We start from the raw sequence: 27,778 nt of genomic DNA on the forward strand, positions 1-27,778 counted from the left end.
AGACTTTATCCTGATATACTTTAAGTCAACTGGACAGTTCCACATCACAGATTTAGAATGTTAGTCAAATTTTAATGTGATGAAAGTACTGTTGAAATCTATGGGAAAACTTTAGTTGGTTTTAGTGGAGACAGCATATAACTGAATAGTTGTAGTTTTTTGTCCTCGGTTCAGCTATAGCAGTCATTTTTCTCCTTCTTAGTAGCTGGTGCAGTGCTGTGTTTTTAACTTTCAGCCTGGGAACAATGCTGATAACACCGATGTTTTTAGTTGTTGCTAAGTAATGTTTACTCTGACCAAGGGTTTTCTCAGTCTCATGCTCTGCCAGGGAGAGAAGGGGAAGCCAGGAGGAAGCAGAGACAGGACACCTGACCCAAAGTAGCCAAAGGGGTATTCCATACCATGGCATGTCATGCCCAGTATATAAACTGGGGGTAGTTACCCGGAAGGCCCAGATCACTGCTCGGGTCGGGCTGGGTATCTGTCGGCGGGTGGTGAGCAATTGTATCCTCTCCCCTTGTTATTTCACTAATCATTATTATCATTGGTGGTAGCAGTAGTGGTTTTGTATTATACCTTACTTGCGGGACTGCTCTTATCTCAACCCATGGGAGTTACATTCTTCTGATTCTCCTCCCCATCCCTCCGGGAGCAGGGGGAGGAAGAAGGGGGGGAGTGAGCGAATGGCTGCGTGGTTCCGAGTTACCGGCTGGGCTCAAACCACGACATTTTTGTTTACATTAGCAGAAGTTGTATGCTGGAAGATTCACATCTTCTATCCTGTACGTAACAAGAACTAGAGAAGAAAAATCTATTCTAAGAGTAGCTCTTCTTCTGTAGGTAGTGTATGAACTTGTCACTGTTAGTCATGCTTGTGTGTTTATAAAGGAAAAACAGATTCTTGCAATACAGAAACTTAAAAATAAATTGTGCTTCTTGTTATACTGCATATTTTCTAGTGAGGATTGCATATGCAACAGGGGGAATGCAACTGTGGAGCTTACAGTGGATCTTGAGAGGCATTGCTTTAGGGGACAAGGAAATACACTTGTGAGACAAAAAAAGAAAAGACTTTAGTAGTTCTTCTATTCTGATCTCTTTAGGCTATGTGGATGCTTTAAAGGATTTTCTTTTAGACTTGCTAACTATTAAATGATTACTTGCAATTTTAAACAGGTGCCCCCCCTTTGCTCCTTTTAAAGAATGTATGATAATATATGCTTTCATAATATTAGCTGTAATTGAATTAGAAAACTGTTTCCTAGTTGCAAGTTTGTCTCATTTAGTGTACACAGATACTTGTCTATAATACTGGCATTTTCAATTATTTAGTAGTCTTAAAAAAAAAAAAAATCAAAACCACAGAACCCCTCTTTTACAAGTATTACTTTTTTTTTTTTCCCAGGCAATAATAAATAGCACTATCACCCCCAACATGACATTTACTAAAACATCCCAGAAGTTTGGCCAATGGGCAGACAGCAGGGCAAATACAGTCTATGGCTTGGGATTTTCATCTGAACATCACCTTTCAAAAGTGAGTATGACCAATGACCACTCTTCAGCCAGTCAAGCAGCTTAAGAGTATTTGATTCCTGCTGGTTGTATCTTGACTCAGTGCTCACTACTGTTATTTAAAAATAATTTACAAAAAATGTTTTGTATCCATCCTTATAATGTAAAAAGGTAAGACAATATTGTTATAACACTTTGTTGCCTATGAATCTTCTTTTAACTGATTGAGGAAAGGAGGAAGATTTAAGCTATCACAGTGTATGCTGTTAATGCTTTCTATGTATTCATTCGTTAGGTTTTGTTAAGGTTCTTTCTCTTCTTTAAAGTTGTTCTTCCGTTACAGTTTTTCATGATAGAATTTAAATGACTAGACTATGTAGTGTTTCCTCTGTGTTTAGAACTCCTAGAAAAAAAAATGTTGGTAGTCTTCAGATGCATTTTTGTGTTTTAAACCATGTTCATTTTCACTTTTCTGCTGTGTAGTGCATCAAATTACAGATATTTCAATATGTGCAGGCCTAAAGTAAAGTTAGTAGGAAAAATAGTCATTGTAAAGGAAAACTATATTTTCTTGTCAGAATACAGAAGTTTAAATTTATACTACCTAGGAGGTTTTTTTTCTGGTCTACTTGTACAGGAGGGAAGTCCACCTTAATCCAAGGAAAGCAATGACTCCTTTTTCTCCTCTGAGCACCCTTTCTACAATCCCTACTGTTATTGATGAGTCCAGGAACCTGTAAAAGCCAATGTTGTTTTTCTCCAGATGAGGAATTCCATTTTTTAGTTTAAAAACATGTTTCTACATTAAACAGAGAATTTTCATCTTTGAAATATACAAAAGATCTGGAAACCCTAATGCAACAAAAGGGAATCTATAATAAATGTTTGAGTAAGGAATAATAGTTGGCTTGTTATTAAAAAAACCCTAAATAAACAAAAAATCATACTGGCCCTTTTGAGAAAGTAATTGTCAATATCCAAGGATAAGCATGGGCCTGTCAGAAAACCATTAAAAAGAGAATCAGTGCATCTGCTTTATTTGGGCAGTGTGATACACTTGTAAGATTTCTTCCTTTCATAATCCAATAGCTTTCATTTCTATGAAGCAACTCAAACCCAGGAAATTGAGTGATATTAATATTGAAGATATGCATATGCATTTGTGCACAAGTCATTGCTTCAGTGAACTTAGAAACTTTGTCATTTATTTAAATTGGTGTATGTCCTAGAGGCACTTGCTTACCAAGTCTGTGACTGATATCAACAGGTTAATAAAGGAAACAGGAGATAATAGAATGGTAAGGGTTGGAAAGGGTTGGAAAGGGACCTTAAAGATTATCTAGTTCCATCCCCCCTGCCATGGGCAGGGACACCTTTCACTAGACCAGGTTGCTCAAAGCCCCATCCAGCCTGGCCTTAAACAGTTCCAGGGATGGGGCATCCACAACTTCTCTGGGCAACCCATTCCAGTGCCTCACCACCCTCACAGTAAAGAACTTCTTCCTTATATCTAATCTAAATCTACCCTCTTTCAGTTTAAAGCCATTCACCCTTGTCCTATCACTACATGACCTTTTAAAAAGTCCCTTTCAAGCTTTCTTGTAAGCCCCCTTTAGGTTTTGGAAGACTGCTATATGGTCTCCCAAGAGCCTTCTTAAATAAAAGTCATGTCTTCTAATAACCTGGTTATTCTCAGGTTGTATGTCACTCTAAACAAGCAGATGATTTCAAAGCTTATATCAAGTGTTTGACTTATGGACTATTCCTTTTTGGTTCATGTGCCTTTGTCCTCCTAAGCTGATTACTAGGGTGGAGGGAAACAGCGGTAACCTCTTTCTGGATGATTACTGTGACTATGAGAATTAATGGAGTGAGACATGTCAATAATTCACATATCAACTCTTCCTTCACTGACTTCAAAAAGGTCAGGAAGGATGACCCTGGAAACTACAGGCCTGTCGGCCTGACCTCAGTGCCAGGGAAGGTCATGGAGCAGATCATCCTGAGTGTGCACATGCAGTGTGTGTGTGAAAACCAGGGGATCAGGCCCAGTCAGCACGGGTTCATGAAGGGCAGGTCCTGCTTGACCAACCTGATCTCCTTCTATGACTAGGTGATCCGCCTGGGTGATGAAGGAAAGGCTGTAGACATTGTCTATTTGGACTCTAGTAAAGCATTTAACACTGTCTCCCACAGCATTCTCCTGGAGAAACTGGCTGCTCATGGCCTGGATAGGTGTATTCTTTGCCGGGCTGAAAACTGGCTGGATGGCAGAGCCCAAAGAGTGGCGGTTGAGAATCTCTGCCTTTTCAGTGCTGTAGGTGACTAATTTACCTCTCTTGTTTAACAGCAGGCCAGTATTTTCATTCTGTTTCTGCTTGTTGTTTACATACCTGAAGAACCCTTTCTTGCAGTTTTTGACATCTCTGGCAAATACCAATTTGAGCTGAGCTTTTGCTTTTCTAACTGCATCTCTGCACGCCCTGGCAATTCCCTTGTATTTCTCAAGGGGTATTCATCTGCTTTTCCATCTCTGGTACACTTGTCTTGGTTTTGAGCAGACTTAGAAACTGAAAGTTAAGCCAAGGGGGTCTCTTGCTCTGCCTACTTCCCTTACCTTTAAAGGGGATGAACTGATTTTGTACTTCCAGGAGAGTGTTCTTGAAAAACTCCCAGCACTCACTAGCTCCTTTATCTTCCATGGAAACTTCCTATATAATCCCTCCCAATTGAGCTCTGAGCAAGCTGAAGTTTGCTCTTCTGAAATCTAAAACCTTTGTCTTAGTAGAAACCAGGAAAAGCATGCTCAGCCAGATCCCAAACTCCACAATATTGTTGTCAATGTCACTAACCAAGATATTACAAAGCAGGTTTTCTTGGTTTGTGAGCAGCAAGTCCAGCAGTGCCTCATTCCTGGTTGGCACATCTAGCATTTATGTGAGGAAGCAGTCCTTTACACATTCCAGGAACTTGATGGATGCTATGTGAGCTGCTGTATTCCTCTTACAAATGTCTGGATAGTTGAAGTCATGCATAAGAACCAGGTTCTGTTGAGCTGAGGCTTGCTTAAGTGACCCAAATATTGCTTCGTTGTCCTTATCGTCTTGGTTTGGTAGCAGATGCCTACTGTAAGATCCCCCTTGGAGATGACCCCTCTGATCTTGACCCAGAGGCATTCAATAGGGCTTCCACAATTGCTGTAGTTGACTTCTGTACATTCAAGGTTCTCCTTAACATAAAGCACAACTCAACTCCTCATCCTCTTCTTCCCTGCCTGTCTTTATGAAACAGCCTATTGCCATCCCTCATGATCCTCCAGTCATGTGAGTTATCCCACCATGTTTCAGTTATTCCTATAATATAACTTTCTGACTGGGCACAGAGCTCAGATTCCTCCCGTTTGTTCCCCAGGCTGCGTGCACTGGTATACATACACTTGAGGTGGTTGGTCTTCTGTTTCTCATCTTGAGAGGCAGCTAAGGAACATTTGTTGCTGCTCTGGTTGGCCTGGCTTATTCCCCAGTTGGTTGCAATGGCATGAGTGTTGCCACTTTGGACCCCACACCCTGAGTCCTTCAGTTTAAAGCCCACATCACCAAGTTGGTCAGCCTGCTGCCAGAGATTCCCTTTCCTCTTCTAGACAGGTGGATCCCATCCCTCCCTAACAGGCTATAGTCATTGAAGAATGTCCCGTTGTCATAAAAGCCAAAAAATGCACCAGCCACAAATCCAGAAGTTGATTTGCATTATATTTTTATTCTGTCTGTGTCCTTTCCTCTAACTGGTAAAATGGAAGAAAAGATAACTTGGGCACCAATACTTTTCACTTGCACCCCCAGGACTCTGTAGTCATGCCTGATTCTGCCCAGGTTCCAGCTTGCAGTGTTATTCATTCCAACATGAAGGACTATCGGTGGATAGTAGTCTGTGCTCTTGACACCCTCTTGGCAACATCTCTTGTGGCACCCTCTTGGCAACATCTCAGACCGTAGCTCCCGGAAGGGCAGCATACCTCTTGTGACTTCCTGTCAGGCTGGCAGATGGGTGCCCCAGTGCCCCTTAACAGAGCCACCCACTGCAAGCACTCTTAATTTCTTTTTTGCAGTATCAACTGTGTGCTGCTGAGACAGTTTCTCCTTGCAGACCTTGCTTGTGGGTTGGCCTGATTTATTCCAAATAATTTAAGATTATGATAAATGCTAAAAGGACCATCACAGGTACTTGTGAGATCCTCTTGTAGTACCCCTCCACAATTTTTCCAACTTTTCCTTAAATTATTAATCCTCCAGAGAACCCTTACGTTCATACCATGAGATCTCATGTTTGTTATTTAGGAATTTTATCAAAAGATTGCCTCAAGCAATTCTAGTAAATATGTGAAAATTTTGTCTACATTACCAATGTTGGGTTTTTCTTAGAATGTGTCCTGGGTTCAGCTATAGCAGTCATTTTTTCCCCTTCTTAGTAGCTGGTGCAGTGCTGTGTTTTTTAACTTTCATCCTGGGAACAACGCTGATAACACCGATGTTTTTAGTTGTTGCTAAGTAATGTTTATTCCGACCAAGGACTTTCTCAGTCTCATTGTCGTGGTTTGAGCCCAGCCGGTAACTCAGAACCACACAGCCGCTCGCTCACTCCCCCCCTTCTTCCTACCCCCGCTCCCGGACGGATGGGGAGGAGAATCGGAAGAATGTAACTCCCACGGGTTGAGCTAAGAGCAGTCCCGCAAGTAAGGTATAATACAAAACCACTACTGCTACCACCAATGATAATAATGATTAGTGAAATAACAAGGGGAGAGGATACAATTGCTCACCACCCGCCGACCGATACCCAGCCCGACCCGAGCAGTGATCTGGGCCTTCCGGGTAACTCCCCCCGGTTTATATACTGGGCATGACGTGCTGTGGTATGGAATACCCCTTTGGCCAGTTTGGGTCAGGTGTCCTGTCTCTGTTTCCTCCTGGCTTCCCCTCCTCCCTGGAAAAGCATGAGACTGAGAAAGTCCTTGGTTGGAATAAACATTACTTAGCAACAACTAAAAACATCAGTGTTATCAGCGTTGTTCCCAGGCTGAAAGTTAAAAAACACAGCACTGCACCAGCTACTAAGAAGGAGAAAAATGACTGCTATAGCTGAACCCAGGACAGTATCCACCCCTTATTCCATACCATTCACGTCATGCTCAGATCCCACATCTCTCAACACACCATCGCCCCTGTCCCATAAATACACATATATATGCACCCACACCCACACACAAAGAGAAAGATATCATTCCCTAGTCCATGGACCAATCCCTGCAAAATTGCTGAACTCATCCAGTCCATGATTGTCAGGCTCCATCTCTTGTAATAGTCTTTCAGGGCAGGAGGGATGGTATGTAGTGCTGGATTGTTGCCTGCTGATGTTACCGCCAACCTCGTCTGGCCACTGCTGAGCTCGTCTGGTTTCCTCAAAATTCATTCTTTGTTGAGGTGATGATTGGAGGGAAGTCAGGGTCAATTGCTGGCGACCTGAAGATATCTAGCTGGTGGGCTATCAAAGTGTTATAGAGCAGGCAACAGCGTACAATTGAGTTCATTGGCTGTTTTCCCCCAAAATCAAATCCCCTTGAGGTACACATCAGACTTCCCCATCTTCCCGCATTACCCACCAAGTATATCCAGGTCCCTGAGCGAAAGCAACCCCACGAGGGGGTTTGCCTTTCCCTGAAGCAGGAATAACCTAGACTGTCTTCCCCAACAAATTCTTTATGTGCACCACAGGAACTTTATCCCCCTCTACAGTACGTAAAAGTTCTGATTGGGCTGGGCCAGCCCTGTTGGCAGATCCCCTAGTGTTGACCAACCAGGTGGCTTTTGGTAAATGTGTATCCCAGTGTTTGAAAGTCCCACCACCCATTGCTCTCAGTGGAGTTTTTAACAGCCCATTGTACCGTTCGCTTTTCCCAGAGTCTGGTGCATGGTAGGGGATGTGATATACCCACTCAGTGCCATGCTCTTTGGCCCAAGTGTCTATAAGGTTGTTCCGGAAATGAGTCCCATTGTCTGACTCAATTCTCTCTGGGGTGCCGTGTCGCCACAAAACTTGTTTCTCAAGGCCCAGGATAGTGTTCCGGGCAGTGGCGTGGGGCACAGCATATGTTTCCAGCCATCCGGTGGTTGCTTCCACCATGGTAAGCACATAGCGCTTGCCTTGGCGGGTTGGTGGGAGTGTGATCTAGTCAATCTGCCAGGCCTCCCCATACTTGTGCTTCAGCCATCGTCCTCCATACCAGAGAGGCTTTAACCCTTTGGCTTGCTTAATTGCAGCACATGTTTCACATTAATGAATAACCTGGGCAATAGTGTCCATCGTTAAGTCCACCCCTCGATCACGAGCCCATCTATATGTTGCATCTCTGCCTTGATGGCCTGAGGTGTCATGGGCCCACCGGGCTAAAAATAATTCACCCTTATGTTGCCAATCTGAGTCCATCTGAGCCACTTCAATCTTAGTAGCTTTATTCACTTGCTGGTTATTCTGGTGTTCCTCAGTGGCCCGACTCTTGGGTACATGAGCATCTACGTGGCGTACCTTCACCACCAGGTTCTGCACCCGGGCAGCGATATCTTGCCACAATGCAGCAGCCCAGATGGGTTTACTTCTGCGTTGCCAGTTGCCCTGCTTCCATTGCTGCAACCACCCCCACAGGGCATTTGCCACCATCCATGAGTCAGTATAAAGTACTGGCCATTTTTCTCATTCAGCAATGTCCAAGGCCAGCTGGATGGCTTTCACCTCTGCAAACTGGCTTGATTAACCCTCTCCTTCAGCACTTTCTGCAACTTGTCCCAGGGGACTCTACACAGCTCCCTTCCATCTCCAATGCTTTCCCACAATACAGCAGGACCCATCAGTAAACAAGGCATATTGCTTTTCACTCTCTGACAGTTCATTATATGGTGGGGCCTCTTCAGCACGCGTCACCTCCTCTTCTGGTGACATCCCAAAATCTTTGCCCTCTGGCCAGTCCATGATGATTTCTAGAATTCCTGGATGGCTGGGATTTCCTATTCGAGCTCATTGTGTAATTAGTGCGGCCCACTTACTCCATGTAGCATCAGTTGCATGATGTGTAGAGGAGACCCTGCCTTTGAACATCCAGCCCAGCACAGGCAACCGGGGTGCCAGGAGGAGCTGCGCTTCAGTTCCAATCACTTCTGAGGCAGCTCGAACCCCTTCATAGGCTGCCAGTATCTCTTTTTCAGTGGGAGTATAGCTGGCCTAGGCTCCTTTATATCCCCGACTCCAAAAGCCGAGGGATCAACCTCGAGTCTCCCCTGGAGGTTTCTGCCAGAGGCTCCAGGTAGGACCATTCTCCCCGGCTGCGGTATAGAGCACATTTTTCTCATCTGGCCTGGCCCAGGCTGGTCCAAGGGCTACTGCATGAACTATTTCTTGTTTAATTTGTTCAAAGGCTTGTTGTTGCTCAGGGCCCCATTTGAAATCATTCTTCTTCCGGGTCACGTGGTAGAGAGGGCTTACAATCAGACGGTAATTTGGGATGTGCATTCTCCAGAACCCCACAACACCTAAGAAAGCTTGTGTTTCTTTCTTGTTAGTTGGTGGAGACATTGCTGTTATCTTGTTGATCACATCTGTGGGGATCTGGCGACGTCCATCTTGCCATTTTATTCCCAAAAACTGAATCTCCTGTGCAGGTCCGTTTACCTTATTCCGTTTTATGGCAAAACGAGCCTTCAGCAGGATTTGGATTATCTTCCTCCCTTTCTCAAAAACTTCTTCCGCTGTATCAATAACCCCACACGATGATGTCATCAATGTATTGCAGGTGTTCTGGAGCTTGCCCCTGTTCCAGCGCAGTCTGGATCAGTCCATGGCAGATGGTAGGGCTGTGTTTCCACCCCTGGGGCAGTCGGTTCCAAGTGTACTGGACGCCCCTCCAAGTGAAAGCAAACTGTGGCCTGCATTCTGCTGCCAAAGGGATTGAGAAAAATGCATTGGCAATATCATTTGTGGCATCCCACTTGGCTGCCTTTGACTCCAGTTCATATTGAAGTTCTAGCATGTCCGGTATGGCAGCACTCAATGGTGGTGTGACTTCGTTCAGGCCACGATAGTCTACTGTTAGTCTCCACTCTCCATTAGACTTTTGCACTGGCCATATGGGGCTATTAAAGGGTGAGCGGGTCCTGCTGATCACTCCTTGGCTCTCCAGTCTGTGGATCAGCTTATGGATGGGAATCAAGGAGTCTCGGTTGGTGCGATATTGCCGCCGGTGCACTGTTGTGGTCGCAATTGGCACTTGTTGTTCTTCGACCTTCAGCAACCCCACAACAGAAGGATCCTCTGAGAGACCGGGCAAGGGGGACAGCTGCTTCATTTCCTCTGTCTCCAAGGCAGTGATACCAAAAGCCCATTGATACCCTTTTGGGTCTTTGAAGTACCCTCTCCTGAGATAGTCTATGCCAAGGATGCATGGAGCCCCTGGACCAGTCACAACGGGGTGCTTTTGCCACTTCCTCCCAGTCAGGCTGATTTCAGCTTCCAGCATAGTTAACGCTTGGGATCCTCCTGTCACTCCAGAAATATAAATGGGTTTCACCCCTTGATACCTTGATGGCATCAGAGTACACTGTGCACTGGTATCTACTAGAGCCTTATACTTCTGTGGGACTGATGTGCCAGGCCATCTGATCCACACAGTCCATTAAACCCGATTATCCCTCTCCTCCACCTGGCTGGAGGCAGGGTCCCTCTAATAGTGATCATAAAATTCTCCACTTATGTCTTGTAGAAAGGGATTAGTATTCCTTATCACAGGAGCGGGAGTAAAATCAGCTCTTCCACTCCATCTGGGAAACTGCTCACCATAGACTGGAGCAGCAGCTTTCCTGGGAGGATCATCCTTGACCATTGTTCTCCTCTTCAGTTCACGCGCCCATTGCTCCAGAACTGAGGTAGGTTTTCCATCCTACTTTCTCATGTCTTCTCTGTGATCCCGCAGGTAAAACCATAGGGTGGCCCGTGGCATGTAACTCCTATATTTTCTTTCTCGAGCAGTAGGGCGCCTTCTGTTAATAGCTGAGACATGGGTTGGTACGCGTGGGGAGCTGGATAGATCGGATAAATCGTCTCTCGATTGTTTGAACTCCTGGGACAGTTTTTCCACAGCTGAAATGATGGAAGGGGTGAGATTGTCTTCGTACTCTCGGAGTTGACGAATCAGGCAATCCACTGTTGATGATATTCCGTCATTCCAGGCCATTGATGCCAATGTGTGGGCATATGATGATGGCGCACTCCGTGTAAGTTTCCGCCACATGGGTCGTGTACATTCGACTTCATCTGGATCTACGGATGTGTTCCTGGCATCCGGCCTACGATAGATCATCTCTATAATGGCTGATTCCCTCAGGGACTGGAGGCCTTTCTCTATCGTGGTCCAGTTGGCTGAGCGACTTGTAATATCGTCTTTGTAGGGAAACCTTTCCTTCACAGCTGCCAGGAGCCGCATCCAAAGACTGAGGGCTCACTTCTCTCTTGCAATCGCTTTGTCAGTTCCTCCTTCCCTTGCAAGTGATCCCAGCTGCTTGGCTTCCCTACCTTCTAGTTCGTGACCGTCGGCCCCATTGTCCCAGCATCGGAGCAACCAGGTGACAATGTGCTCCCCTGGAAGATGGGTGAAATCTTTTTGCATATTCCGCAGCTCGGTTGAGGTCCGGGGTCGAGAAGTGACCTCTTCTTCTTCTTCCTCTTCCTCTGATCCACGTAGTAGTAACTCTTGTTCAGATGCTGTTCCGTGTAGTAGTGGCATTGGGTCTTCATCTTTCTTCGCTTCACGGGCTGCTCTTTGTGCCTCTCATTTGCTTTTGCTTACAGGGGCAACAGAAATTGTCACAAACTGGCCATTTGGTTTAGCTGCAGTGTTTGTCACTGTGGTTGGAGTGGCTGCAGTGTCTGCCACTAGGATTGGAGTGGTTGCAATGTCTATTGCTGGGGTTGGTGCAGCTGCTCTGCTTGGGGGTTGAGTAACACCAACAGCTGCATTGTCTATTGCTGTCAGGGTTTGAATAGCTACTGTACTTGTCACTGGGGTTGGTGTGGCTGCGGTGCTTGGAGTAACCACATTGACTGTTGCTGTTGGGGTTTGAGTAGCTGTTGTGCTTGTCACTGGGGTTGGTATAGCTACTATATTTGAAGTTGGAGTAGTTGCGTTGTCTGTTGTGGTCAGGGTTTGAGTAGCTGTTGTGCTTGTCACTGGGGTTGATGTAGCTACTATATTTGAAGTTGGAGTAGCTGTGTTGTCTGTTGTGGTCAGGTTTTGAGTAGCTGCTGTGCTTGTAGTTGGCATAGCTGCGTTATCTGTTGCTTTGCCATCAGATCCAGAGACCTTTTTTTCCCTTTGAAGGGCTGGATAGTGTTGAGCAGGGCTCTGTAGGCGTAGGCCACGCCCCAGCACATTGCAGTGAGTTGTCCCTCTCTGGTATAAACAGAACAACAGCACACCTCATTGAAGTCTTTTACTAGTTTTTCCGGATGTTGCACTTGTTCAGGGGTGAAGTTCCAAAGCACTGGAGTGGCCCACTGGCCTAGATACTTGCCCATACTCTCCCACACACCCTGCCACTCATGACTGTCCAGCCTCAGGGAAAATCTCCTGGTGGTCCTCCTATATCGTCGTCTAACCGTAGACCGGATTTGAACCCGATACTGCTTAACTTTCGAGATTAAACGAATTAGGATGTTCCCAGGACGGGATGGCTGTGGGTAAAACACACTCCGTATGTTTGCCAACATGCTGATCCCCAGCACAATCAGCAGGCAGGTCTCAAGGGTGTTCAAGGGCCATCTAAAACCTTCAGAACTCTCAACTGCCGTCGCAAATAGGCTGGTGGGGGAACAGGGGGTGAAAGGGAATGCCTCTTTCATAAGTTGACCCCCCCGAGGAGAAGGAAAGATATGCATTTGCTAAAATATTTCATTATATACCTCCCAAAGTATAGAGGTGATGGCCACGCTGGAAGCACAAACCAGACCAGTTTCATGATCAATGAGTCTATTGTATTACAAGTCATTACCATGACATCTACTCCAAGTACAGCAGCTACATCAACCCCAGTGACAAGCACAGCAGCTACTCAAACCCCGACAGCAGCAGACAACGTGGCTACTCCAAGCACTGCAGCTACAGAACCCCAGTGACAAGCACAGCAGCTACTCAAACCCTGACAGCAACAGGCAACGCAACTGTTGGTGTTAGTCAACTCCCAAGCACAACAGCTGCACCAACCCCAGCAATAGACACTGCAGCCACTGCAATCCTAGTGGCAGACACTGCAGCCACTCCAACCACAGTGACAAACACTGCAGCTAAACCAAATGGCCAGTTTGTGACAATTTCTGTTGCCTCTGTAAGCAAAAGCAAATGAGAGGCACAAAGAGCAGCCCGTGAAGCGAAGAAAGATGAAGACCCAATGCCACTACTACACGGAACAGCATCTGAACAAGAGTTACTACTACGTGGATCAGAGGAAGAGGAAGAAGAAGAAGAGGTCACTTCTCGACCCCGGACCTCAACCGAGCTGCGGAATATGCGAAAAGATTTCACCCATCTTCCAGGGGAGCACATTGTCACCTGGTTGCTCCGATGCTGGGACAATGGGGCCGACGGTCACGAACTAGAAGGTAGGGAAGCCAAGCAGCTGGGATCACTTGCAAGGGAAGGAGGAACTGACAAAGCGATTGCAAGAGAGAAGTGAGCCCTCAGTCTTTGGATGCGGCTCCTGGCAGCTGTGAAGGAAAGGTTTCCCTACAAAGACGATATTACAAGTCGCTCAGCCAACTGGACCACGATAGAGAAAGGCCTCCAGTCCCTGAGGGAATCAGCCATTATAGAGATGATCTATCATAGGCCGGATGCCAGGAACACATCCGTAGATCCAGATGAAGTCGAATGTACACGACCCATGTGGCGGAAACTTACACGGAGTGCGCCATCATCATATGCCCACACATTGGCATCAATGGCCTGGAATGACGGAACACCACCAACAGTGGATTGCCTGATTCGTCAACTCCGAGAGTTCGAAGACAATCTCACCCCTTCCATCATTTCAGCTGTGGAAAAACTGTCCCAGGAGTTCAAACAATCGAGAGACGATTTATCCGATCTATCCAGCTCCCCACTCGTACCAACCCATGTCTCAGCTATTAACAGAAGGCGCCCTACTGCTCGAGAAAGAAAATATAGGAGTTACACGCCACGGGCCACCCTATGGTTTTACCTGCGGGATCACAGAGAAGACATGAGAAAGTAGGATGGAAAACCTACCTCAGTTCTGGAGCAATGGGCGCGTGAACTGAAGAGGAGAACAATGGTCAAAGATGATCCTCCCAGGAAAGCTGCTGCTCCAGTCTATGGTGAGCAGTTTCCCAGATGGAGTGGAAGAGCTGATTTTACTCCCGCTCCTGTGATAAGGAATACTAATCCCTTTCTACAAGACATAAGTGGAGAATTTTATGATCACTATTAGAGGGACCCTGCCTCCAGCCAGGTGGAGGAGAAGGATAATCGGGTTTAATGGACTGTGTGGATCAGATGGTCCCACAGAAGTATAAGGCTCTAGTAGATACCAGTGCACAGTGTACTCTGATGCCATCAAGGTATCAAGGGGTGAAACCCATTTATGTTTCTGGAGTGACAGGAGGATCCCAAGCGTTAATTATGCTGGAGGCTGAAATCAGCCTGACTGGGAGGAAGTGGCAAAAGGACCCCATTGTGACTGGTCCAGGGGCTCCATGCATCCTTGGCATAGACTATCTCAGGAGAGGGTACTTCAAAGACCCAAAAGGGTATCAATGGGCTTTTGGTATCACTGCCTTGGAGACAGAGGAAATGAAGCAGCTGTCCCCCTTGCCCGGTCTCTCAGAGGATCCTTCTGTTGTGGGGTTGCTGAAGGTCGAAGAACAACAAGTGCCAATTGCGACCAAAACAGTGCACCGGCGGCAATATCGCACCAACCGAGACTCCTTGATTCCCATCCATAAGCTGATCCGCAGACTGGAGAGCCAAGGAGTGATCAGCAGGACCCGCTCACCCTTTAATAGCCCCATATGGCCAGTGCAAAAGTCTAATGGAGAGTGGAGACTAACAGTAGACTATCGTGGCCTGAACGAAGTCACACCACCATTGAGTGCTGCCATACCGGACATGCTAGAACTTCAATATGAACTGGAGTCAAAGGCAGCCAAGTGGGATGCCACAAGTGATATTGCCAATGCATTTTTCTCAATCCCTTTGGCAGCAGAATGCAGGCCACAGTTTGCTTTCACTTGGAGGGGCGTCCAGTACACTTGGAACCGACTGCCCCAGGGGTGGAAACACAGCCCTACCATCTGCCATGGACTGATCCAGACTGCGCTGGAACAGGGGCAAGCTCCAGAACACTTGCAATACATTGATGACATCATCGTGTGGGGTGATTGATACAGCGGAAGAAGTTTTTGAGAAAGGGAGGAAGATAATCCAAATCCTGCTGAAGGCCGGTTTTGCCATAAAACGGAATAAGGTCAAGGGACCTGCACAGAAGATTCAGTTTTGGGGAATAAAATGGCAAGATGGACGTCGCCAGATCCCCACAGATGTGATCAACAAGATAACAGCAATGTCTCCACCAACTAACAAGAAAGAAACACAAGCTTTCTTAGGTGTTGTGGGGTTCTGGAGAATGCACATCCCAAATTACAGTCTGATTGTAAGCCCTCTCTACCACGTGACCCGGAAGAAGAATGATTTCAAATGGGGCCCTGAGCAACAACAAGCCTTTGAACAAATTAAACAAGAAATAGTTCATGCAGTAGCCCTTGGACCAGTCTGGGCCAGGCCAGATGTGAAAAATGTGCTCTATACCGCAGCCGGGGAGAATGGTCCTACCTGGAGCCTCTGGCAGAAACCTCCAGGGGAGACTCGAGGTCGACCCCTTGGCTTTTGGAGTCGGGGATATAAAGGATCCGAGGCAAGCTACACTCCCACTGAAAAAGAGATACTGGCAGCCTATGAAGGGGTTCGAGCTGCCTCAGAAGTGATTGGAACTGAAGCGAAGCTCCTCCTGGCACCCCGGTTGCCTGTGCTGGGCTGGATGTTCAAAGGCAGGGTCTCCTCTACCCATCATGCAACTGATGCTATATGGAGTAAGTGGGCCACACTAATTACACAACGAGCTAGAATGGGAAATCCCAGCCATCCAGGAATTCTAGAAATCATCATGGACTGGCCAGAGGGCAAAGATTTTGGGATGTCACCAGAAGAGGAGTTGATGCATGCTGAAGAGGCCCCACCATATAATGAACTGTCAGAGAGTGAAAAGCAATATGCCTTGTTTACTGATGGGTCCTGCCATATTGTGGGAAAGCATCAGGGATGGAAGGCAGCTGTGTGGAGTCCCCTGTGACAAGTTGCAGAAAGTGCTGAAGGAGAGGGTGAATTGAGTCAGTTTGCAGAGGTGAAAGCCATCCAGCTGGCCTTGGACATTGCTGAACGAGAAAAATGGCCAGTACTTTATCTCTCTACTGACTCATGGATGGTGGCAAATGCCCTGTGGGGGTGGTTGCAGCAATGGAAGCAGAGCAACTGGCAACGCAGAAGTAAACCCATCTGGGCTGCTGCATTGTGGCAAGATATCGCTGCCCGGGTGCAGAACCTGGTGGTGAAGGTACGCCTCGTAGATGCTCATGTACCCAAGAGTCGGGCCACTGAGGAACACCAGAATAACCAGCAAGTGGATAAAGCTGCTAAGATTGAAGCGGCTCAGATGGACTCAGATTGGCAACATAAGGGTGAATTATTTTTAGCCTGGTGGGCCCATGATACCTCAGGCCATCAAGGCAGAGATGCAACATATAGATGGGCTCGTGATCGAGGGGTGGACTTAACGATGGACACTATTGCCCAGGTTATTCACGAATGTGAAACATGTGCTGCAATTAAGCAAGCCAAAGGGTTAAAGCCTCTCTGGTATGGAGGACGATTGCTGAAGTACAAGTATGGGGAGGCCTGGCAGATTGACTAGATCACACTCCCACCAACCCGCCAAGGCAAGCGCCATGTGCTTACCATGGTGGTAGCAACCACCGGATGGCTGGAAACATATGCTGTGCCCCACGCCACTGCCCGGAACACTATCCTGGGAATTGAGAAACGAGTCTTGTGGTGACATGGCACCCCAGAGAGAATTGAGTCAGACAACGGGACTCATTTCCGGAACAACCTTATAGACACTTGAGCCAAAGTGCATTGCACTGAGTGGGTATATCACATCCCCTACCATGCACCAGCCTCTGGGAAAATCCAACGGTACAATGGGCTGTTAAAAACTCCACTGAGAGCAATGGGTGGTGGGACTTTCAAACAGTGGGATACACATTTACCAAAAGCCACCTGGTTGGTCAACAGTAGGGGATCTGCCAACAGGGCTGGCCCAGCCCAGTCAGAACTTTTACGTACTGTAGAGGGGGATAAAGTTCCTGTGGTGCACATAAAGAATTTGTTGGGGAAGACAGTCTGGGTTATTCCTGTTTCAGGTAAAGGCAAACCCACTTGTGGGGTTGCTTTTGCTCAGGGACCTGGATATACTTGGTGGGTAATGCGGGAAGATGGGGAAGTCCGATGTGTACCTCAAGGGGATTTAATCTTGGGGGAAAACAGCCAATGAACTCAATTGTACGCTGTTGCCTGCTCTATAACACTTTGATAGCCCACCAGCTAGATATCTTCAGGTCGCCAGCAATTGACCCTGACTTCCCTCCGATCATCACCTCAACAAAGAATGAATTTTGAGGAAACCAGACGAGCTCAGCAGTGGCCAGACGAGGTTGGCGGTAACATCAGCAGGCAACAATCCAGCCCTACATACCATCCCTCCTGCCCTGAAAGACTATTACAAGAGATGGAGCCTGACATCATGGACTGGATGAATTCAGCTATTTTATAGGGATTGGTCCATGGACTAGGGAATGATATCTTTCTCTTTGTGTGTGGGTATGGGTGTATATGTATGTGTATATATGGGACAGAGGCGGTGGTGTGTTGAGAGATGTGGGATCTGAGTGTGACGTGAATGGTATGGAATAAGGGCTGGATACTGGCCTGGGTTCAACTATAGCAGTCATTTTTCTCTTTCTTAGTAGCTGGTGCAGTGCTGTGTTTTTTAACTTTCAGCCTTGGAACAACGCTGATAACACTGATGTTTTTAGTTGTTGCTAAGTAATGTTTATTCCAACCAAGGACTTTCTCAGTCTCATGCTTTGCCAGGGAGGAGGGGAAGCCGGGAGGAAGCAGAGACAGGACACCTGACCCAAACTAGCCAAAGGGGTATTCCATACCATGGCACGTCATGCCCAGTATATAAACCGGGGGGAGTTACCCGGAAGGCGAGATCACTGCTCGGGTCGGGCTGGGTATCTGTCGGCGGGTGGTGAGCAATTGTATCCTCTCCCCTTGTTATTTCACTAATCATTATTATCATTGGTGGTAGCAGTAGTGGTTTTGTATTGTACCTTAGTTACTGGACTGTTCTTATCTCAACCCGTGGGAGTTACATTCTTCCGATTCTCCTCCCCATCCCTCCGGGAGCAGGGGGAGGAAGAAGGGGGGGAAGTGAGCGAGCGGCTGTGTGGTTCTGAGTTACCGGCTGGGCTCAAACCACGACAGAATGTTGTCTATTTTTCTGTCTATTCATTGTAATTTTTTTTTACAGTTTCTGCTACTGTGATACCTAAAATCATATTTAATGCCTTGTATGTCTTCAGCCATTCCAAACCTTATCCTCATGTTTTCTCACTTACCAGTCCTCTGGTCCTTACGCTGATTTAAATAGGCTTTCCATCAGATTTTGAGGTCTATCTACAACTCTTAACTGAGTATCATCCCCTTCTGGTGATCTGTTGCCAATTTTATGTGTTCTGAGACCTTCTTTGATGCTCAATTAGTGTTTCAGGATGGTATATGTTTTCTCCTCCTACATTCAGGAAACGTGTGCTTTTAAATAATCTGACAGCTGAAATATAGGATACCCGTGGAGAGAAATGATATTTCCTCAAATACTAATAGCCTACCAAGAGAAGTAGTTTAAAGGCAATTAGATTATTAACATCTTGGATAGCAAGTGAAGTTCTGATTGAGAATAGATGAGAAGATTGTATCACACAATTGTAGCCTTCATCCCTTCTAACTACATGCAGTGCAAAACAATCTTTTTGTATGCTGCTGCTGGAGAGATTTAGAAGCTGTTGGTGAAGTTTCCAATGTTTCAGTCTTAAGACTATAATAAGATCATGTTCTGTATAAAAGCAGTAGCAAGCAAAAATGAATGCTTGGCTACTACAGCAATTAGTGTAGTGTCAAGCTGACACCTATGAAGCCAAATTTATATCTAGCCAGAGAATCTAGGCATGTATTTCTAAATTGCTGCTTTAGCTATTTTCTGGAAGAGGTACGTGTAGCAGAGAAATCAAGTTTCATATGGCAGTTCAATGTGAAATTCTTGAATTTAGTGTTCAGTATATGTGAGCATTTAGTTCAATGAATTTTTTCTTTAAGTTGATTCATGTCAATGAACAATCAAGAAATAAACATGACTCAATATTCCCACTACTGCTTTCTTAATTAGCTACTGAAATCGTAAATGCTAAAATTTGGGAAGAAATTAGTATTGTTTGTCATGAAAGAATGAAGCCCATTGAAGTCTCTAGGCTAATAGTAACCACAGTAGGCTTCAGAACCAGATCATTTGTTGTCAGGAAGATAGTAAAACCTGAATCTGAAAGCAGCTGTGCAAGGCAGGTTATCACTCTTATTAGTCATATATGATGTGGGGTTTTTAACACTATCAGCAACAAATTAAACTTTGTTGCATCATAATTTTCCTGTCATATGAACAGGGTACATTATGTCTGAAAGGTATGTCACTGTTTTACTCTCTTAAATGAGTATCTAATAAGGAAAAAAATTTAAAAATCCTACTGACAGAATTTGACTTTAAAATTTTAAGTACAGCATTCTGTTCTGCATGTAATATGACTACTTCATGCCTACTCTTTCTCTTTATCCTTTTTTTTTTTTAAACATGTACCTTCAGTTTGCAGAAAAATTTCAGGAATTCAAAGAAGCTGCACGACTAGCAAAGGAAAAATCCCAAGAAAAGATGGAGCTAACAAGTACACCCTCTCAAGTGAGTCTTATTGCCTGATTCAAGCTAGTACTTCATAGTCTGTGCTACTTACTGTATCTTATACATGTTGTATTAAAAATGAACAGGGTACTTCACAGTTTCCCTGAATGCTCTCAGCAGTCAGCTAGAAGTGTCAAGAAGTCTTAAGAATGCATTTAATATACATTGCAGAAATGGCAAAGGGGCTTGCTTTAATATAAAATTGGCCTTTTGTTTATTCCCATCCCTTTCTTTGAGCTTTCCCCAGAAAATGTTATGAGTAAAGATGGTGAGCAGTTATGTAAGTAAATCTATAGTAAAGACCTTTTGGTTTCTTTCTTATTGCATCTATGAAACTTCAAGTGATGCACTGTAAAAGGCTTCATATAAGAACCATTACAACAAATTTTGAAGTTAAAACAGCAAACTGTTTTTACTTATTTTCGCCTGTTGTAGTATTCACTTGTGAAATGTGTTGAAGGAAGGTGACAGATTCACATGTGGGTTCTGGGGTTTTATTGCAGTTAGCTGTGTTGGAAGAGTTTATAAAAGAGATCTCAAAATATGGACTGGGTTAATATAAGCCTAACAGGAAGATAAATTAATATAGTCTTATTTAAATTAGTCATGCCTAAAATTAATTTACTTGAAAATGGATACTTTGAATTTGCTTTGAAAAAAGAAATTGCATGAGGCTTTTATGTCCTACCCCTTCAGTGTTTCTGGCTCCGTGTATAGCTATTTGCTTTATTTTAAGCAATAGTGAAGACAAAACTAATTCCTCTGGCTTTATGTATCTAATAATAGTGTTGTAGGAATGTTAGCTTTAAGATACAAGCAAGCTAGATTTTGTGGGATGTGGTATATGTTTTTTAGAACATCTAGTGTAGTTTGGGAAGAGAAGGAAATAACAGAGAAACTCTTGGGTCCATAATGCCTTTAATGGAAGTGGAAACTGTTTATCAAATCAGAGGATAATAATAGACAAAATCCACATAATTTGTATAAAATAATTCATGTGCCTGATTATCTTGCCAACTCTGCTCTCCTTTGACACTTAATTTCAATTGTTTCAGTTCAGTAAAATTGTTCTGCAAAAATCAAGATTTAATTTTGACTTCTAAAGTATTAACACATAATAGTTTTGAATATAAAATAAAATATTCTTCCTGAAAGTAGGTAACAATTTACATTTATAAAATAAATAATTTACATTTATATTATAAATAAGTTTACATCTGTGTAATAAATCAGTGTAAGCTAATTATTTTCTGCTTTTTAATCAGTAGGAATTTAATAAGGAGATGCAGAATGGAGACACTTGTGCATGTGCATTGTATAACTTGATGAATGCTAAATATAATAGAACTTGAAGACATTATTAAAATGTTTTAATATAACTTCATATTACCCACTGATTCAATTTGTAGAGTGAGATGTCTCTCACTGTGTAAGAAATACAGTAGAATAAAAGCAAAATTTTTACAATTGTTGTACTGCAAATGCTTAATATAAAGTGTAATGAAAACATTGAACAACAATATATTTGTTAAATGACACCAGTGCTTTGTGGAAGGTGATCATGACAGCCAGATCTTATTTTCTTTAGAAGAACTGAGTTTTTCCATCTGGTCAAGTCTCGAAGTCAAGGGCAACATTTCTTATAGATATAGGATTGGAATCAGTATTGGCTTTCAAAAAGCCTTATCCTTCTAAACTTGTTGAAGGCTACAAGTGGAGTCTCAAAACTAGACCCTGATCTTGTAAAATCATAACCATATTCAGATACTTTGCATTTTCTTCTGAGATTGTTGTTTTTTCACTTTCTATGTGGTGTCAAAGAGCTGGGAAGAGGAGCTGCCTTCCAGAGATTGTGCTTGTGCTTCAGTTTAATAACATTAAGTAGCAGTTTTATCTCTTCCCCTGCCAGGGATGGAGCATTCACAACTTCCCTGGGCAACCTGTTCCAGTGCCTCACCACCCTCACAGTAAAGAACTTCTTTCTTATATCTAACCTGAACTTCCCCTGTTTAAGTTTAAACTCATTAACCCTTGTCCTATCGCTACAGTCCCTGATGAAGGGTCCCTCTCTGGTATCCTTGTAAGCCCTCTTCTGATATTGGAAGGCTGCTCCAGGCTGAACAGAACGACCCCAATTTTGTCAGCCTGTCTTCTGAATACTGTAATTCAGTCAGTCCTCTGCTGTATAGACACCCCTCCATGACATCCATTGAACTCTATTAATGAAACTCTTCTATCTTAAATATTACCACTTGATTACTAAAAGCTAAGACATTTTAAAATTGAGGTGTGTTACTTAGTTTATATGACTCACTTTTCTCCTGCAAAAATGTTACTTGAAAAAGTATATAATAGGAAAGAAAATATTAAAATTAAACTACATACAAGGACTGAAAAGCCTATAATGTTCTAACTTAGGATGTGGGCTGCACAGTGTACTTTGTTTTTTTAAATTGGAAGTACTTTTCAGTGACAAGAAATTGGAAAATAGGTTTATTGGCCAAAACATACATGTACATGTTGGCATGATGAAGGCCGATTAAAACTGCACCTGTGCCTTCTGCTAGAAAGACAGCCAGTAAGTTTTTCAGGTGTCTGGTTGCATAGCAGTAGCTGCCTGGGTATAACTGGAGTAGTCTCCTTCCCAGATAATACCATGACCAGCAAGAGCTAGGCCAGGCTAATATGTCTACAAAAGTTTTGTGAGGACTGTGCTGAACAAGTTTTCTTTACGGATGGTTCATAGGTGAAACCGAATGCACCACCAATGGCCCTTCCACTGTTTTAGTTAATACACAAAATGAAAGCTAGATTTTGAAACAAATATCAGAATTGTTTGTTTCACTGTGTTAGAATATAAAGTAAGAGATAAGAATCCTGGGTGTCAATATTCACCCACTGTGTAGCTGGCTGAGGGCTGAATACAATATCAGGTAAGAGTAAGAGGTCTGTAATAAGCAGAAGGCTGGATACTTGCAAATAAATCATAGGTCAGTTGCATTTTGTGCAAGATATTGTTAATTATATGGTAGTTTACTTCCAAGCAAAATTCACATGATGAAATATGATCATGAGGGATGCTGGAAATCTGTGAGCCTCAAATTAATATTGCCTAAATTTCATATCTCATTTAAGAATTAATGTTAATGCTTATATACACATAGCCTTCCAGAGCAGGTCACTTGGTAATTCTAATGTGTCATTTGTTTGTTTTACTCAAGGAATTAGCTGGAGGGGATATTCAGTCTCCTTTAACACCAGAAAGTATTAATGGGACAGATGATGAGAGAGTGATGCCGGAAGTGACGCAGAACTCAGAACCAAGGGCTGAACCAACCCAGAACGCATTGCCATTTACCCATAGGTACAGATTCCATTCCCACATCCTGATTAAGTGATACTTATCTCCTTCCTTGTTAAAGGGACCTTCTCCCATGTTGTGGCTCCCACTTAGCAAAGTTAAGCATTTAATTATGTGATTTAAAAAAAAAAAAAGGGATTTGCTTTCAGATTTGCAGTATCATCTTTGTTTTCACAAAAATCCAGGAGGAAATAATTTTGAATACAATTTTGGGGGGCATTATTTTATAGTTTAATCAGCTCAATGTGAGCCCTTGAACACTGGTTAGTGCAGGTGTCCCTTTAACAGGAAGAATTATTTCAATGTTTTAGATCTTAGTAAAGTTAACTGCTTCTTAGAATATTCCAATTAAATTATTTTTACACGCATTTTCTTTAAATGACTGATAGGATTGGATGTCAGCCTTTCACTGATGAATTGTTGGAAGCAAAGAGACTCTTACAACACTTTTGGGTCATGGAATTTAAAGCAGCCTTTAATTGAACAGTTCTCTGACAGCTGGAAACATTTTTCTTTTTTTCTTTTTTGAAACATGAGAGAAATGTAGTTCTACTTCAGACAATTATAATTCATTGCACTAGGAATACCGTGCTCTGTTCAAGAAAGCTAGGACTTTTAATTTAATTATACAAATAATGAGTTAAGGTGGGTATATCTCACCTATTAGAAATGATTGTAAATGGGACACTCAGTAGCACACATTATGTACTGAGACCATGGAGAGTAACTTAAATATTTAATAAACTTAGAGCAAAGCTAGAAATACTAGATTTATGGGGTTTTTAAACATGGTCTGAATCAGTTTAAATAGAGCTTAAGAGCTCTTGATCAAAGGTTGGGGAACACTAGCATATCAGATATGTCATGCAAATAATTCAGAATGAGCAGAGATGGAATTGTTCAAGATTTATCTTTTTTTTTTTTTGTGAAAGAATAATCCTTTTAAATATATATGGGAAAAAATATTATACTTTTTTAGCAGTGATCATGTTTATACTTCAGTTGTCACCAGTGCATCTATTACATTTTTTACGAGAAATGGTGCTTTGTAAGAGAGCTCTGGGCATGTTGAAGGAGTATTACAAATGTTTCATATCAGTGTTCTGTAATGACTTCATTTAAAGTTGCTGTTTGTGCGTTTGAATTCTCTATCAATATTTTTGTGAAAAGGAGTTGTGATACAGTCCACACAGAGTAGTGGTGTTTGGTTTTTGGTCTGTTTTTTTTTTTTAATGGCAGCTGCAAGATCTTCCCTCTTGCTTTGCATATGTAAATATGTTTTCTGGTATGACAGAATAGTAACAATGCTTTGCTCTGCATTGACCATGACTGAATATATTTTTTTAAATACCCAGTTGTAATTTTTGATAGTGTAGAAGAGAGGTGAAAAAATTTTTACATGCTTTGCATTTTTCTATCTATCTACTTCCCGTATGCAGTGTGAGTGCCTGGTTTTAGTTTATTGTCCTGTTAAATGCCACTAGCTAGAATTGGTCTTCTGACAATAACTCTGCATTTCGAGGGTCACTTCTCACAATGATTCTTGTGAGAATAATTTGTCTTGATAATGGTAGCTTCAAGTTTTTTCGTGAGCTATTACCAAAGAAAATGCAATTTTTTTCCAAACACTTCGAAATTAATTGAATTTTGGTCTAGATAAGGTTTTTATTATAAATAAATATTCATATAGGTTACTTAAAAAAAAATACTGAAAAGCTCAAGTGAGGACATTTATATACTATTATCTAACCCAGACAGAAAATGCATTCAGGTGTTTTCTGACATTTTCTTTGTATAGAAAGAAAAGAATCCTTGTGCATGTGTGTGTGAAGGAATGCTGTCTCAGTCAGAGGTAAACTACCATATTAAAAAATGTATATTTGAAAAGATTCCAGTTATTTCCCAGGCACTATTATGTTTTTCAAGTTAATGGTAGAACTTAGTTTGGAAATCAGCTGCTTTGATTGGATTTGTTAGCTGTAATGAAAGCTCTCTAAAATGGCACTATGTATCACATGCATGAAAGAGATGAAAAGTGAAGCCTCCAGAATTCTGTTAGTGCTGGTTAAATGGGCATGTTTTTGTTGAGGCATTTCATAATATTAAATTGGCAACTAGGTAGACATGCCTAGTTGCTTGTGCTGGCTGGAAGGGCGCTCTCTGCAGGAAGTCTGCCCCTGATATAAAAAAAATTAAAAAAAAAAAAAATAATTAAAAAAACCTTACACCACGATCATTGAAGACTCCCTGGGCTTTTCATGTGTCAGGGGTACAGAAAAGTATTGTGCTCCTCCTTGTTCCTTGCCCTTCTGATGCTGCTGTGTATTGCTGACACTCCATGCGTGATGGAGAGGAGTTGCCGCACTGAACCCTGTTGCTGTGTGCCCTGGTAACTCCTGATGATTGCTGAGCCTCTTCTGCACCTGCATCAATTGCTAGGTGCTTTTCAAAACAAAAGATGGTATGGTCTTCCTTCCAATGATTTCAGCTATAACAAACATGAGCGTTGCTGAGGCTGACCATGCTTCACTGAAATAACGCTAGTGTAACAAGTTCATTCCTTCCACGATTAAGAAAGCTATATTCTGCTCTGGCATGACTTACCCTTTGAAGGTCCAAAAGGAGTGGTCCTCAGTGTAGGCTGGAGCACAGGGCATGTGTGGGGCCACCTGGCAGGAGCCCAGGCAGCCATGAGGCAAAGGTTGGAGCTTCGTGGGCAGAACAAGGTACCACAGCACTGCACAGCGATGATGGCTGGTGAGATGGGAACTGTGTTGCTGCTGAGAGGGTCAGCAAGCTTAGCCGAGTGTGGGCACCTCTGTGGCAGAGGACAGGGGCAAAGGTTTGAAGGGGGTTGTTAAGACAGTGATTTAGGGAAGAGGTTTTCATGTCTGTATGAACTGGAAGGGTCTGAAAGGAATTAACAAGGTCAAAATAAGAGTTGTGGAGGTCATGCTTTAGTGTACATCATACTACTTGTCATTTTTATTCTGCACATGCCGAAAAATGTTCAATTTCATTTTGTTGTAACACGTCCTCTCTGGCCAGATGTGACCACTTCTGCAAGCATTCTTCTCAGTGCTTTGTATGCCTTAGTGTAGGTAGTTGGGGGCTATGTTATGTCCCATGAGCATAATAGTGCAAAAGTCTAGTTGCTTCAATTTATCCTTATCTGGAAAGTCCTAATGCTGTTTACAAGCAGTATAGCTCTAGTCAACTGCTTGAGAGATAAAGATATTAAACAGTTATGAGCCTTGCACATAAAGGTAAACTCTTGCAATTAAACCTTTTGCCTTTTTTAAACTATGATGATTAATGTTGAATCATGAAGTAATGTTACTTGGGAAGTCTGACATATTATAGCCTGAGTACTGCTCTCATCAGTAAACATTGCCAAAATAAATAAAAGTAAAATGTAAACTTAGCCTAGCATTAGAATTTTTAAAAGTCTTGGCTGAGACTCTGATTGAGTCTGATTTTCTGAATGCTGGCTAGTCCAGGAAGTTTTTTTCTAACAAAATCTAGTTAATAAAATCTAATACTTAAAATTATTAAGACAAGAAAGTGTTTATTTTTTTAACTAAACCTTAGTTTCCTCAGATATCTTCCTTTGTTAAAAAAAAAAATTCTACATTCTTTACATTGCGATTTTTTTTCCCCATCTAAAAAGAGTTAACCATAAAATGGCATTTGGAGAAAAAAAAGTTGCTAAAAAAATTTGTTACCATTTCCAATGTGACTGCACATGTCTTTTAAATGTAAATTTTAATCCTGCTGATGCATAGTATACAATTCCTGATGGCCTGAATGAGCCCAATGAAATACTATACTGAGCTTATTTAGCCTTAGAATATAATTCAAATATTAAACCTAAATAGTGTGTTTGGCAAACTCTGCAACTGCTGCTTGGGGCTTTTTGATAACTGATTGGTGAACTTGCTCTTTCGCTTTTGAAGAGAATGCATTTGTTTATAACAAGTTTTTTTCCATTTTTGGCACCTCATGAAGCTGTGGGATAAAATACTTTCAGAAATCAAACTTAAAATAAGAGGATTCTTCTGGAACAAATCTTGAAAGTCTTCAACTTTCTATCAATTGTGACTTGTACTTTTTACCTCATTTTTTCATGTAATACGTAAAGTTGTTCCATCTAAATTTAATGAAACTTGGAATGTCTATTACATAATATTTTGATTGGACAATATATATGTGTGTTTGTTGCTTGTTCATTAAAATTTCTATTTTTGTATTCAAACAAGTTTTTAATATGAAATTTTGATTCATTGCCTTAGTGAAAATAGACTTATGTTTATATATTAGATATTTTATTGTCTAGATAGCTTACCATATAATAATGCTGCATGTAAATCCAATGCTGTGATAGCAAAGAAAAAAAACCCTAACAAAAATCTTGCTGCTAGTTCATGTTCCTTCACTGAGCTTTCATTAAAAGTTGTATGCAGAAATCTGTTTAGTAGATTTTTCACTCTATGTATTATAACTACTCACTTCTACAAGCTTAAATATTTTAGTTATGTTACAGTAAATATACTTTGTGAATTATGCTGAACCATTAAATTGGCTTTAAAGAAATGTTTTGAGTTAATAATTTTTGTGGCATTTTGTAATTTGAATTTATACTCAAATCCTAATATTTGGATGTTCT

The 27,778-nt window shown here is 42.7% G+C and overlaps 1 protein-coding gene across 1 annotated transcript in view; it reads left to right on the plus strand.

Moving 5' to 3' along the window:
• LOC115618986 (homer protein homolog 1-like) overlaps window positions 1-27,778 on the plus strand; it is a 132,667-nt gene that overhangs the window by 19,035 nt on the left and 85,854 nt on the right. Inside the window, exons 3-5 of the mRNA XM_030511004.1 lie at window positions 1,406-1,537; window positions 19,659-19,751; window positions 22,973-23,115. Of these exons, the coding sequence (XP_030366864.1) occupies window positions 1,406-1,537; window positions 19,659-19,751; window positions 22,973-23,115 (368 nt within the window). The remainder of the gene's footprint in view (window positions 1-1,405; window positions 1,538-19,658; window positions 19,752-22,972; window positions 23,116-27,778) is intronic.

The sequence above is a fragment of the Strigops habroptila genome, chromosome W, assembly GCF_004027225.2.
Source record: "Strigops habroptila isolate Jane chromosome W, bStrHab1.2.pri, whole genome shotgun sequence".
NCBI lineage: Eukaryota > Metazoa > Chordata > Aves > Psittaciformes > Psittacidae > Strigops > Strigops habroptila.